Source organism: Lepidochelys olivacea (assembly GCF_965140295.1).
Source record: "Lepidochelys olivacea isolate rLepOli2 genome assembly, chromosome: 18".
Lineage (NCBI taxonomy): Eukaryota > Metazoa > Chordata > Testudines > Cheloniidae > Lepidochelys > Lepidochelys olivacea.
This window is the reverse complement of record NC_140428.1, coordinates 15,071,134-15,085,174: the sequence shown is the minus strand read 5'-3', so window position 1 is coordinate 15,085,174 and position 14,041 is coordinate 15,071,134. Positions and strand designations below refer to the sequence as shown.

Below are 14,041 nucleotides of genomic sequence, written 5' to 3'. Positions count from 1 at the left end.
GGTCCGGAAACTCACCCATGCTCCCTCCACCACTTGCATTTGTAGCAGTGGGACTATTGAGGTTGGTGCAGGTGGTACGGGCAGGCTTTCAAGAGCCGATATTGCCTTCCAGCTATTTTCCACCTTTGTGAAGCGTAGCAGTTAACTAATGCTTTCAGATATTTAGCTATTTCCTTATTTCCTCTCTCATAGGAGGCCCAAGAAGCTGAAGCTGTCCAGGAAGAGTTAAATGAAAAGATTGAGCGGCTGAAAGCAGAGCTTGTTGTCTTTAAGGGTCTGATGAGTGATGTAAGTACCCTGGGAAGTAGAGTGGCCCATCCCCACCTGCTTTTGTGAAATCTCTCTGTCATGCAAATGGCTTCATTCATAAAAAGGTTATGGTCTTAATGAGTGCTGCTTTGTAGTTAATATTATGGCTGCCTTTATGATCTAATGCATCAGACAGATCACTCTCTCCCCCCCTGCCCCCACCTCCCCGCGCTTCCTGTCTGGTCTGTGTAGAGATGCATTAAACTTGCTGCTTAGCCCATAACCCTGACTTCCCATTCCCTTCTCGCCAGCTAGCAACGACCTCATTCAAACTTGCAGCCTTTGAAATGATGCATTGGAGAATCCACATGCTATTAGGGTAAAAGTTCAGCCATTATGCAGCCATTGGTACTCTTATAATAAAGGGTGATTTTGATTTGAGTCATACAAGCGTTATTGTCAGAAAAAAAAAATCTAAAACAGCTCTCCCAATTCTACCTTTGTGAAAGGCTCTTATCAAGAATATCCCAGTTTATCTGTGTCATTGGTTCCAGGATATGGCTTTGTCTGCAGTGCTGCTGTCTCCTTTTAGAAAACTTATGAACTGTGTATATCTCTGGAGTTCTTCCATTGTCCTCTTTGAGTCTATAATTTTCCCCAAAGCTGTGGGATCTGGTAATGTCATAACTGGCAGTTAGTTTTGAGAACTTTATCTTACAGTCTGGCTATAGTCATAGCATATTATCTGACTGTCAGTGTGTAGCGCTAGTATGCAAATATAGGTGAGAGGAAAATGTGTAAGTAAGATGAAAGAGCAGGATTTTAAGGTTCACCTGACTTCTCTTTTACTGAAGAGGTGCTGATGCCAGCAGTGTAGCTAAGATAATTCATGATGCATATCTAGTCTGTAATTTTATAAGAATTTTATCCCTCCCCCCCCCCCCCTTGGTCTGATGCAAACTTGCAGAACCTGCTCCCTGAAATCGCATCCATTCTCTCAGGGCTGGTAGGCCTACTCCTAAAAAATTCAGCAGTTCACTGACCCCCCTCTTTGGGTGGTTCATCAAAAAGAGAAATACTTGCTGGGTTAAATACAGTCTGAAGGAGAGCAATTTAGAGAGGCAAGGTAGGTGAGGTAATATCTTTTATTGGCCCAACTTCTGTTGGTGGAAGAGACAAGCTTACACCAGAGCTCTTCTTCAGGTCTGGGAAAGTTACTCGGAATGTGAGCTATTTGTTAGAGCTGCATCCTTACTACAACATCCTGTTGTATTTGAAGTATAAGTGCTTCCTCCAGCCTTTCTGAGCTCTGCAAGGTGGAGTTAAACAAAGTGGTAGAGAAGGCCACAAAGCTGTGTGGAAAGCCATAACTGTGTTTGCATAGTTACCCAATGATATTCAGGACAAAAAAAGGCTAACTAAATGATTTGCAGGTTGTTTTTTGTCCTGTTGACAAACTGAATAGATATAAATACTTTTTATCAAAACTTTTGTCAAATGTTTTCATGTTTGTGTAGACTTTTTTTTTCTGAATAGAAACATTTTGATTAAAAAAAAATCTTCTCTAGTCTACTTCAGTTTCATGTGGAGAAAGATTACTCTGGATGGAGGAAATTAAAAACAAAACAAACCTTTCTGATTTATTTCAGAGTAACAGCCGTGTTAGTCTGTATTCGCAAAAAGAAAAGGAGTACTTGTGGCACCTTAGAGACTAACCAATTTATTAGAGCATAAGCTTTCGTGAGCTACAGCTCACTTCATCAGATGCATATCGTGGAAACTGCAGCAGACTTTATATATACAGAGAGAATATGAACCAATACCTCCTCCCACCCCACTGTCCTGCTGGTAATAGCTTATCTAAAGTGATCATCAGGTGGGCCATTTCCAGCACAAATCCAGGTTTTCTCACCCTCCACCCCCCCACACAAATTCACTCTCCTGCTGGTGATAGCCCATCCAAAGTGACAACTCTTTACACAATGTGCATGACAATCAAGTTGGGCTATTTCCTGCACAAATCCAGGTTTTCTCACATTCCCCCCACCCCCATACACACACAAACTCACTCTCCTGCTGGTAATAGCTCATCCAAACTGACCACTCTTCAAGTTTAAATCCAAGTTAAACCAGAACATCAGGAGGGGGGTAGGAAAAAACAAGAGGAAACAGGCTACCCTGCATAATGACTTAGCCACTCCAAGTCTCTATTTAAGCCTAAATTAATAGTATCCAATTTGCAAATGAATTCCAATTCAGCAGTTTCTCGCTGGAGTCTGGATTTGAAGTTTTTTTGTTTTAAGATAGCGACCTTCATGTCTGTGATTGCGTGACCAGAGAGATTGAAGTGTTCTCCGACTGGTTTATGAATGTTATAATTCTTGACATCTGATTTGTGTCCATTTATTCTTTTACGTAGAGACTGTCCAGTTTGACCAATGTACATGGCAGAGGGGCATTGCTGGCACATGATGGCATATATCACATTGGTGGATGTGCAGGTGAACGAGCCTCTGATAGTGTGGCTGATGTTATTAGGCCCTGTGATGGTGTCCCCTGAATAGATATGTGGCCAAAGACTAACACGGCTGCTACTCTGAAACCTGTCATTGTGTAAAGAGTTGTCACTTTGGATGGGCTATCACCAGCAGGAGAGTGAATTTGTGTGGGGGGGTGGAGGGTGAGAAAACCTGGATTTGTGCTGGAAATGGCCCACCTGATGATCACTTTAGATAAGCTATTACCAGCAGGACAGTGGGGTGGGAGGAGGTATTGGTTCATATTCTCTCTGTATATATAAAGTCTGCTGCAGTTTCCACGATATGCATCTGATGAAGTGAGCTGTAGCTCACGAAAGCTTATGCTCTAATAAATTGGTTAGTCTCTAAGGTGCCACAAGTACTCCTTTTCTTTCTGATTTAGTTAGCAAAAGCATTTCCACTTTGAAAGTAGTGCTTACAGAGTAATACACATCTGACTGGTGTTTTCCCAAATACTATGTGAAAGCAGGCTATGACTTGCATTCAGGTCAGTCCTTCCCAACAAAGCAAAGTTGTTTTTTTTTTTAGTCCAGAAACTCTACAGTTGTAAATGGAGAAAATCTCCGCACAATCATGCAGCGACATTGCCAATGGGGAAGGAGGAGCAGCTACTTACAAATAATATATATAACTTCTGTCTAATGTGCAGCACGATATGATGCAGTGGCAGTTCTTACTTTTGCTCTGTACCAAACTCACATGGACTTCTATAGACCTAGCCCTGTTTTAACTTTTTGTGTGTGTGTGAGATATATATGAAGTTGGTGCACAATTTTTTCGGAGCAGAATCTGACTAACTTTTCTTTACAGTGAAGTGCTAACTTCCTATCTGAAGTGGGCAAAAGTGATGAAGTATCATCAAATCTCTCATCTTGTTCTTTGCTTGCTTAACAGGTTTACATCTTTTCCTCCCCCATTTTATAGTTTCACTGAATCCATAAGAGGTGACTTTTGCTAGGTCTAGGAGTCACTTGTTCCCATAGCAAAGAATCTCAGTAGCTAGTTTTCATTCTCAAACACTTGCATTTGTTGGAATCAGATTTGAAAGTGTTAATTCCAGTAGTTGTCTAATCTAGACTATCCTTGTTTTGCCTTTCCATGGAGAACAGGCGCAATGTGGTGTAAGAATGGTGTGCTCTGGGTTTATATAGATACAGTGCATATCCCTTCACTCCTGAACTGTGTAACAATAGAAGATAATCCACTACTGTCCTTCCTGCAGCCCATGACAGACCTGGACACAAAGATCCAAGAAAAGGCCATGAAGGTGGACATGGACATCTGCCGTCGAATCGATATTACAGCCAAGCTGTGCGATGTAGCACAGCAGCGCAACTCTGAAGATGTTTCCAAGATATTCCAGGTGATTAGGCCCTGAATTTTCTCTAGGGCAGGACAAGATGATGGCAGTATGAGGGAGGGAAAAGAGAGGGAATGTTGGGGAGTTTAGTTCATGCTCAAACTTCATCCAACATTCTCAACTTCTTTTGAAATTTCTCCCCAGTAGACTTCTTTTCATCCTGAATCTGTCTCCAATTGTAACAATGATCCACATAATCTGCTGCAGTATTAAGACTTGAGAGTTTATAGAAAACCTTCCAAAGAGAGCTCAGAATGTCCTTTGAAAAATACTATTAAAGTTTGGTGGTAGTTTACAAGTAACTGTACAAAAAAGCATCCTGGGATTCTATGTTCACCTAAATGGTTCCATCAGATTTGCTCCCTTCACAAGTAAGAGGATTTAACTTCATGCACTGTACTTGCATCCTGTGATCTCCAAGTTGAGCCCTTATTTTTGGCTCATACACCATGAAGAGAAATAAATAAATTTCTGACACTGATGGTTAGTTAACTACAATTACTTTGATATGTGAGGGCAAATAGAATACAGTTTACTTTCCCATAGCTATATTGGCTGTGCAGTACTAACCGGGGAAAACTAGTAACTTATTTTGCTCCAAAAGTAAGCTGTTATAGCTCAAAATAGACACACAACAGAGCTATGGAGTGATCAAGTGCCTTTAGCACAGTCAATTTTTGATCATAACTGCATTTTAAATTGATCATTGGCCCTTGCAACTTACCTCAACTTTCCATCTTCAAATAAATAGATCTGACTTTTTTAATCTTTCCAGTACAGTAGCTGCTAAGGGCTGCACTGTACAAACACAGGTTTTTTATTAAAACGTCCTTGCCCTTCTCTTGAGCCTTTCACATGGATGTCTTAAATGTGGTGAACAGTAAACTCTCCTCCATTCCAAATCAACTTTTTAATCTTATAAAATGCTTAGCTAAGGTAAACATGAGTTTTTTCATTAGCGCTTTTTTTTTTTTTTGGTAATCTGGACAGAAATTGATTCAAATTACCTACTTGATAGGGGGAGAGAATTGCAGCTCCCCTGTGTTCAACAGTATTCCATTTTTCTAAAGAGAGATCTTGACTTTTAACTTTGATAAGTGGTAAAACTGTGCTATTGTTCTAAATTGAGTACACAGTTTTGATCAAGTATGCAGTGGTTAAAATCATCAGCGCAAAGGGCAACACCAGTCCTGAATGGTTCAGTTAGCAAATTAGTGAAAATTAAAGAGATTTGGCATTTATTGTGTGCTTTAAACATGTTAGCGACTGCATCACACCATCTGTAAATACTCATGAATATTTGTGCCTAAGTCCCACTGGACAAAAGAATGATCCTTCACTTTTCAGAGTTAGCTTTTGGTTCTCTTTGCACATCTATCAACTGCATTTATTTGGGTTTGTTCAGTTCAGTTCTCACATCTCTTGTACTGTCAAACTGATGACTAGCAATCTGTGCCTGTGACAGTGGGGTGGGAATAGCAATGGAATCAAGATTACCTTTAAAAGAGTGTTGTGTACTTTCTGTGAGTGTTCAGTTCTGAAAGGACCAGTCTTGTGATGGTAGTGGCAAGAGAGGGAGAGTACTGTTATTTCTCTCAAGCCTGCTGCCTGGACATTCTTGCCAGCTTCTGCTTGGTCCCTGTATCGTTCTAGCCTTCGCATGCTTTTCTGTAGCCCATATAATGTTGCCAGTGAGTACATCCTGTATGTAGAGCTCTGGCAGTCTGCAGCTTGCTTTGCTCTGTGCCATTTTGAACTGCTTCCTTTTGCTCTACGTTCACTACTTCCTAATAGATCTGATTCCTGTCCTTAATGCGTGCAGTCACTCATGCACCTGAATCACTGGGTACTGATGAACCATTATCTTCCACCTAACCTAACACCTCTCCTTTCTTCTCTCTGCACCCTTCAGTGCAGCACCTCAGTTGAGCCTTCCAGTCACTGCCCTTCTCTCCAATTAAGGTTGCTTCCAAAAAGAAAGAACGCAAGCTAACATCTGACGATGACCTCTCTGAGCAGGATGGAGACAACAGCAGATTATCAGATGATGAAGTCAGCTGTTCTCTGAACATCACAGATGAAATGAAGCGAATGTTTAATCAGCTGTGAGTATTCTGTAGAGTATGAGGTCTTTATTGTGGGACTTTCAGATCAACTGAGACTCCAAATTCAGATTTTTGGTGTTGTCACAATCCAAGACCCCAGTGTGTTTCCACAAACTTTCTAAATGTCCAGTAAAAATAGTTTTTTCACCAAATATTCAGCATTAATTGAACTCAGACTGCAGAATTTTAGTACCGCATAAGACTCGGAGTGAAATTTAGATATAAACAAAAGTGTAACTGAACAGTTAATTTTCACTGTCCACACCGAGTAGAATGCAGAAAGCAAGTAGCAATAAATAGTGAAATTAGACTTCTAAACTTTTATTTAATAATCACCCTGCTTGTAGCTGACGTGTATGATGCTCAAGAATGAAACTCCGCTCTTATTTATATGGTCTGGCATAAAGGTTTCCAGAGTTGTGAGATTTTTTTTCCTGCATCTGCCTCTTTGTCCGAGTAGAGTTTGAGAATGTGAGATTTGAGTAGATATAATTGTTTTTCCTTAACTTCTTTGCTAAAAGCTCAGTTCATAATATGAATACAGAATTTCTGCAGGACGGTTTGGAATTAACTTTAGCCAACTGTCATGGCGATTCTGTCTAGGAACTCCAACACCAGAATACCTGAATGCATCCGATGAAGTGAGCTGTAGCTCATGAAAGCTTATGCTCAAATAAATTTGTTAGTCTCTAAGGAGCCACAAGTATTCCTTTTCTTTTTACCAGAATACCTAGTTATGGATGTTAAGGACACTAATGCTGGAACAGTCTTGCTCAGGACTGGTATTCTTGTGGATTAGAATTAGTAGGGCAAATTCCTGCTTTAACTCCTCCCCCGCATCCTCCCCAAAAGTTGGGGTGGTGGTAGCAGAACTATAGCAGCCTATCAAAAACTCCAGAACATCTTGCTGGTGCAGGACAGGATAGTTCAGGAAGGCTGGAGGCTACGAGCTCTGGAATGCTCCTTACTGCCTCTCTAGAAAGGATTGGCATGTGCTTCTCTAGCATCTGCCCCCAACTGTGGCAAGCATGCTCTGGGGGCTTTGTCATGTTTTCAAGCTGACTGGCTGTGCCCCCTTGAGAGAGGAACACCAGCAGGTGCACAAGCTCTGCCCTTTCCTGAAGTTGAAATACTGAGTGTGCCCTGCCTGTCTCCTGAATGAATACATTGGGAAAGTGGGAGGCTCTCTGTGCTTTCCCGCACAACATAGGACAAGATATGGTACTAGATAGTAAATTTTCACAATCTCTAGAGTTCAGGCTCATTGCTTTCTGCCCTGGTTGGCTGCTATCAAAATAGTCACTATAAGGCTTTTCAAGCCTTACATAATGGGAACTCCCTGAGCTGGAGAGCTGTAGATGGCTCCCTTGTTAATGCCACTCCAAATGTGGATCTTAGGTGCTCACTATCACATCCCTCTGGCCCTCTTCTCCTTGTCAAAGTTCAGCCAGCTGCAGTTATTTCATAGTGTAATAGAAATGCATTTTAGGTTTCTTTACTACTCCTTCGTTGCTGAAATTCAGTGTGCTTAACTGCAAACCAACAGTGGAGTTTTGTGGAGTTTTTAGTAGTAATTAGCATTTACGGTATTATACTGAAAACATGATACAAACACTAATTCCAACACTAGTTTAAAAAACAAGGAACTTAAGATTTGGTTTGTATGGTGAAGTCCTCTTAATACTCTGTCTCTAATACTCTCCTAATTAGCAAATAAATCTTCCAGGTCTACAACACACACACACCTTATAAAACTTTCTATTGCGGGGGACTCATTTGTGACATCATTCTGAAGATTCTTGAGTAGGACACTAACCCCTCTTCATTGTGTCTTTCTTATCTCTTCTCACGCAGCCCTACATGCTGCTGGTGCGTTTTTTGCTTTCCTTTTTCCTTTCAATTAATTACTGACATAAGCTTTGCAGTAATTTATGGCTTCATTATTAAAATGCAACAGGCTTCTACAATGGTTGTTTTTATAAACTTGATTTAAAAAGAAAAAACTCCTGTATCAGCAGTAGCACATAGAAATCCTGTTATTAACTTCAAATGTAGTTGATCTAAATAACACTGAATGGTCATAGGTTCATTTAAGTGACCTGTGATAAACAAAGGTATTTCAAACTTACATCCCCTTGGGTTTTGTGGTAATGGATTTGTGGGTATGGACTCATACCAACACCAGAGATGAAAATAATTTGTTTTTTGAGCTGTAATTAATGAGGAGCATCATTAAAGCACTGTTATTAGTGAAAGGTCCTGAGCATTCAAATAAAACAAATAACCCTCTTTGAACAATGAATACAGCTAAAGCAGACAGCAGTTTAAATTGTGTGGTCTTTGTCTTTTCAAACAGTGAGCTCTTAGAGTGAAAAGAACTCTATGATTGAACAGACTGTGAAGGGTGGGTGCATTAAACTAGAAGTTTTAAAAATAAGCAAGGCTGGTCATCAGTAGACGTACGTTCCCTGCCTGTCCTCTTGCCAAGTTCTTTAACTTCTTCATAAGATACAGAGTTGGACTCAACTTCCGGCTTGATGTGATCATCTTAAAAGGAAATGAACTCAGGAAACAAAAATATGTCTAAGCCTGAAACAATTGAGAGAATATAAAACAAGAAGCCTTTCTCCCCTCCACCCCGCTCTGCTTTAACAAGGAAAAGAAACAAAGTAGCTAGAATAGAATTTCCATTCTGCTGCTGTTCAAGTGTCTCAAGTCTCTTCTTTCTTGTAATTTTAATTTACTTAGCAACTGACCAAATTAAAGGGACTGTCAAATTAAAAATTATTGCAGGCTATTTTTAACCTATGTTAATGAAACTATTACTCAAAATGGAATTTAAATGAGAAAGTAAACAGGATTTTTTACTCATGCGGTTTTGTGCTTCTGTTTGGAGAATGAAAATCAGTGGAGTCTATTTAGTTTGTTCACAGTGGGTCTCTTTCTTGGAACTGCAACATTTGATTTGCTAGTGCTGCAGGCAGAATGTTTGTGTGTAAACTTTCCATTTGACACTTTAAAAAAAATCCATGGGAACCATTCTATTGGCCTTTGCTTTTGGGAACATTTAAAACTACATTTTCAGTCAAACTTGTCTTCAAACTAATTCTGCAAACTGCGTTTTCAGTCCTCCTACATAACGGAATAATTTAAAACATTCTTGTGGTTTAGCAACTGTTCAGTGCTGAAATAGCAAAATTAAAGCACCATCTAGAGGCCAAAACTGGAATTGTCTGTTTAAAGTAGATCGAATGTTGACAAGATTCCAGTACTCTGTTGCAGGGTGGGGAGAAACCCAGGTATCGGAACCTTCCAGACAGAGCAGCAGAGCCTGTTTTAATAGCCTTTAGATTTTTCAGCTGTTGCATTTCTGTTTCTCTTCCTTTTCTCCTATAGTTTTAATGTAGTGTTTTAAGGCTGTTCTTCTGAAGGTATTTCCAAGGCTGTGGAAAGAAATGGTTTGAAATAATTTCTACCCTTCTTTTTTTTTTTTTTTGTAACTGCTCTTTTAACAGGCGTGAGACATTTGATTTTGATGATGACTGTGACAGTTTAACATGGGAGGAGAATGAAGACACCCTGCTTCTCTGGGAAGACTTCACAAACTGCAATCCTTCAGTTGACCTGCAAGGAGAAGTGAGCTGAGTTGTTCTGTTTTTCACTTGTTTCCCATTTATTTCCTTCAGGAGATGGCACACTGCAGCTTATCATGTATAGCTACTCTCAGCCTTTGTATCTTTGGCTGGTGATTCAGTTGGCCATGAAAACATGCTTTTTCAGATCCTCTAATGGTTTTGGCTTGCTTTCTGATACTGATCTACACTCCATCAGTCTTGTCTGTTTGCTCCCTCAAAACTTAAATATAACGTTAAAAATAAAATACAAGGCAAAAGAAACTAACAAGATACTTTTTTTAAACTATTGCATCTCATGATCTATTGCTTTAAATCTTATCCTTCCCATACTCTGACTCACTGGTCCCTCTAAGCTGTGCGCGTGCACAAAAATTTGCAAGAAGAAATTTTTTGCACACATGGCCTGTCAAAAATTAGAGGGAACATTGTTCACACTTGCTCATCATCCCTTGAAGTCGTTTAACTACCTTTGGCTCCTACCCTTAGGAGCCGTTATCTCACTTTCTGTGTAAAGTGCTATGTACAGCTGTGGCACTGTGGAAATAATATCTATTTAGATAATCTGTGTAGAATAGTATCCACATTTCACAGATGTGATGAGCTTAAAGACTTTGGCCATCCAGGTATTTTTATAAAATGTCTTTGTTATATGTGGTGCAGACAAAGCCAAAAGACTTGAATTACCGGGCTGGATAGGGTCTCTGGTATCTTCTGAAACAATGGATCCTGTGCTTCTGTCTCCCCTTTTGATAAGGCCATCTGGCAATAATCTCATGGAGTTTGCTGTTAATAAGATTTCTAAGTCTGTTTGAAATAAATCTGATTGCTACAAGCTTCCTCTTTTAGAAATTTTGAGTGTTTGAGACAGGCTTTGGGAGATAAGATTTAAACAGGGGCACCTTAGAGGTGTATACACTGTTACTCCATTACTGAGTAGCATGACAGCTCTGGGTGAGTAGGAATTCTGCCTTCCTCACCCCGTCACCACTAGAATGTAAAGATGCTGAGGCAGCTGTCTTCTGAATATTGTCTTGTGTTGACTGCCAGGAGTGTGTTAATTTACATCTTTCCATTTGTGTATCATATGGCACATGCTGAAACTGCAGAGATTACTTAAAGGAGCTAAGACTGCAGAATACTGCATATTTAGCTATATGTCTTCTGGTGAGCTGGGAGAGTGCCAGAATGATCAAGTAATGTAGCTGTGTGCTGGAATTAGTGACAGATTATTTGCATATAGCCATGTGTGCATGTATAAGCTCAGTTATCAGTGGCATATTACAGAACTCAGACCTTCTGTGGTGTAACTCTAAAGGTTTTAAGAGGCTTAAATCCTTCTGAATGAATATTACACAAGGAAAGGGTAGATTTGCCTTGTACATGGAGATTCTGAATTAAGACAGACTGAGTGTGTCTGGGCTTTAGCATCATAGTGGTTTACATGCCTGAGTCTCCCGCAGTAGAGTTCTTATTCAACACCCCAGCCACCTTCATTTGTGGCCTCCTTCCTTAAAACCCTTTTGCATGGGAAAAGAAGAAAATGGGATAACTCTGGTAAATCATAGGCCCGCTAGCCTGACATCGGTCCCAGGCAAACTCATGGAAAGGCTGATATGGATGCAATATTTAAAGAATTAAAGGATGGTAGCGTAATTAATGCCAATCATCATAGTCTTATGGAAAATAGGTTTCATCAAACAAAATTTAACTGTGATGGTATACTTAGTCTTCTGTAGGGCGTTTGATTTTGTCCCTTTTGACATTGATTTCTGTATAATGCTTTTTTTTTTTAAAAATCAATGTTAAATCAATGTTACTCGTATTAAATGGATTAAAAACTGGTTAACTGATAGGTCTCAAAGTAATTATAAATAGGTAATGGTTGATCAAGTGGGGTTGTTTCTAGAGTGTCCTATAGGGATCTGTTCATTGCTCAATGTTTGGTAGCCGTAATCTTCCAAAATATCTCCAGTGTATCATGGTTGGTTTGTCTGGCACCTGGCTACACTACTCATGTTTATTCAGTGCAAACTCCTTGGAGCAGTGGCTGTCTCTCCTGCCAGAGCAGTGCCAAAATCAGAGACTCAGTAAATAAGGGTGATTAAGTTAATCTATAAACCAGATTTCCAAAGCAGTATTCCTTGTTTACAAATAAACTAACACTTCTGAAAAATTATTTCAAACCATAATTAAGGCTAAGATTTTGTCATGGCTACGGGCAAAAAGGAGAAGTCACAGAAGTCTGTGACCTGTCCCTGACTTTTACTAAAAATATCATGATAAAATGGGAAAGGGACTGGGCAGCTACATGGTGGCTGGGAGCTCTGGGGTCCCCACCACCCGTGAGGGCGCAGAGCTTCAGAGCTGCAGGGGATTCCCCTGTGGCTGGCGAGGAGCTGTAGAGCTTGAAGGCCCACTGCCTGAGGCAGCAGGAGTACCTCACAGCTCCCTGCTGCTGTGGGAGGCGGTGGGACCCTGCAGCTCCCAGCTGCCAGGGCTGAAGTCATGGAGGTCTTTAGAAGTCACTAAAGGGCAGATTTTTAGTTCTTTAGGCACCTAGTAGGATTTTCAAAAGTATCTAAGCACCCACACCCATTGAAATCAATGAGTTTTGGACGCTGAAGGGTGTTTGAAAATTCTACTAGTGCCTAAACACGTTGAAAAATGTGACTGTGTGGGACAAATCCTGAAGTTATTATCCACAAGCAGTCATAGTGGATTAAGGGTGGGGTAGGGCTAGTTGTGTAATTAAAGGGCTACATGATTGGGACCTAAATGAGCTATTCCATAAACTGTTTTAATCTGTCCCAACTAACTGGCCTGTAATGTTCTTCTGTAGCAGGAGGAGAATCTGGGGAACTTGATCCATGAAACAGAATCTTTCTTCAAAACAAGAGACCAAGAATATCAGGAAACAATAGGACAGATCGAGGTGAGAGAGTGCCCTGTGAAAGAAAAATACTCAAGGATTTATTTACCATCTTAAAAATCTGTTATGAACTTCAGTACTGTGGGTACACTCCCTGGGCCAAATTGTGTGCTCAATTTCAGACCACTGAAGATGATGGAGTGTATATATGTAACTGCAGAACTTGACCCTCAGCATCGCATCCAGTATAGCACATCCTTCCTCAATAGTGCAATAACTTACTTGAGACTACGATGTTGAGTGAGCATAATGTTGTAACTAGTGGGTAAAGGACAGCTCAGACGAGTATAAATAAAAATACTTTGAGATTTTGTCAGTTTTCTACAACATCCTTTCTTTCTCTTTGGGAAACCCCTCTAGTTGCTAAGGAATGATTTCAGAGAATGCCAGGCTGCACTAGTATAGCTTCTCAAGATCTTTATGCTCCATCTGTGAGCCATAAAATATAAATAGCATCTCACAGGCAGTTTGCAAGTTTAAGGAATCACTGTACATTGACAAACAGGATGCAAACAATTAGTAGCCAAGAGCTGTTGAAAGCAGCAAAACTAAATAGGATTGCAGTACTGGGAAGAAGCTGATAAATATGGTAACCTCAGATAAGATGGAAAGTAAGGCTGCCCTGTGGACCTCATGAATGTGTATGGAATAGGTAACTGGAGTGCTTGCATGACATTCAGTATGCCAACAACCCTTAAAACTGGAGAGGACGGGGATTTAGCAAGTCTCCTTGTTATATGCTGACCACTGTCTCTTGTTTTGGACAGCTGGAGCTAGCCACAGCCAAGAGTGACATGAATCGCCACCTCCACGAATACATGGAAATGTGCAGCATGAAGAGGGGCCTGGACGTACAGATGGAAACCTGTCGTAGACTTATCAAAGGCTCAGCTGACAGGTAAATAGGATGTTCCTTGGTTCTCTGCTGTTCTCTAAGAACTCCTCCTGCAGACACATTGCCTAACAGTCCATTAAAAAGCATTGAAGTAAAATACTTCCTGTTGATGCTTTCTTCAGTTTAGAAAGAAAGTTTTACGCACCTTCCAAAGAGGCTTGATGCTCACTGTTGTGTTTGAAGACTTGTGTGTCATTTGCACACTCAGCCTCCACATTCCCATCAGTAAAACGGGGCTAGTGATGCTCACATTTGTACAACACTGAGATTCTATGGATGAGAAGTGCTAAATATCACTATTAATACTCATTAGAAAATGTAAGTCCAG

The 14,041-nt window shown here is 40.4% G+C and overlaps 1 protein-coding gene across 2 annotated transcripts in view; it reads left to right on the top strand.

Moving 5' to 3' along the window:
• The window catches only part of IFFO2 (intermediate filament family orphan 2), a 52,930-nt gene that overhangs the window by 31,749 nt on the left and 7,140 nt on the right, over positions 1 to 14,041 (top strand). The window contains exons 3-8 of one of the 2 annotated variants that reach the window (XM_084652023.1): positions 193 to 288; positions 4,012 to 4,152; positions 6,112 to 6,254; positions 9,770 to 9,890; positions 12,732 to 12,821; positions 13,586 to 13,716. In XM_084652023.1, the coding sequence (XP_084508149.1) occupies positions 193 to 288; positions 4,012 to 4,152; positions 6,112 to 6,254; positions 9,770 to 9,890; positions 12,732 to 12,821; positions 13,586 to 13,716 (722 nt within the window). Of the gene's footprint in view, positions 1 to 192; positions 289 to 4,011; positions 4,153 to 6,111; positions 6,255 to 9,769; positions 9,891 to 12,728; positions 12,822 to 13,585; positions 13,717 to 14,041 lie in introns of both variants that reach the window. The other variant, XM_084652022.1, reaches the window with a different exon arrangement.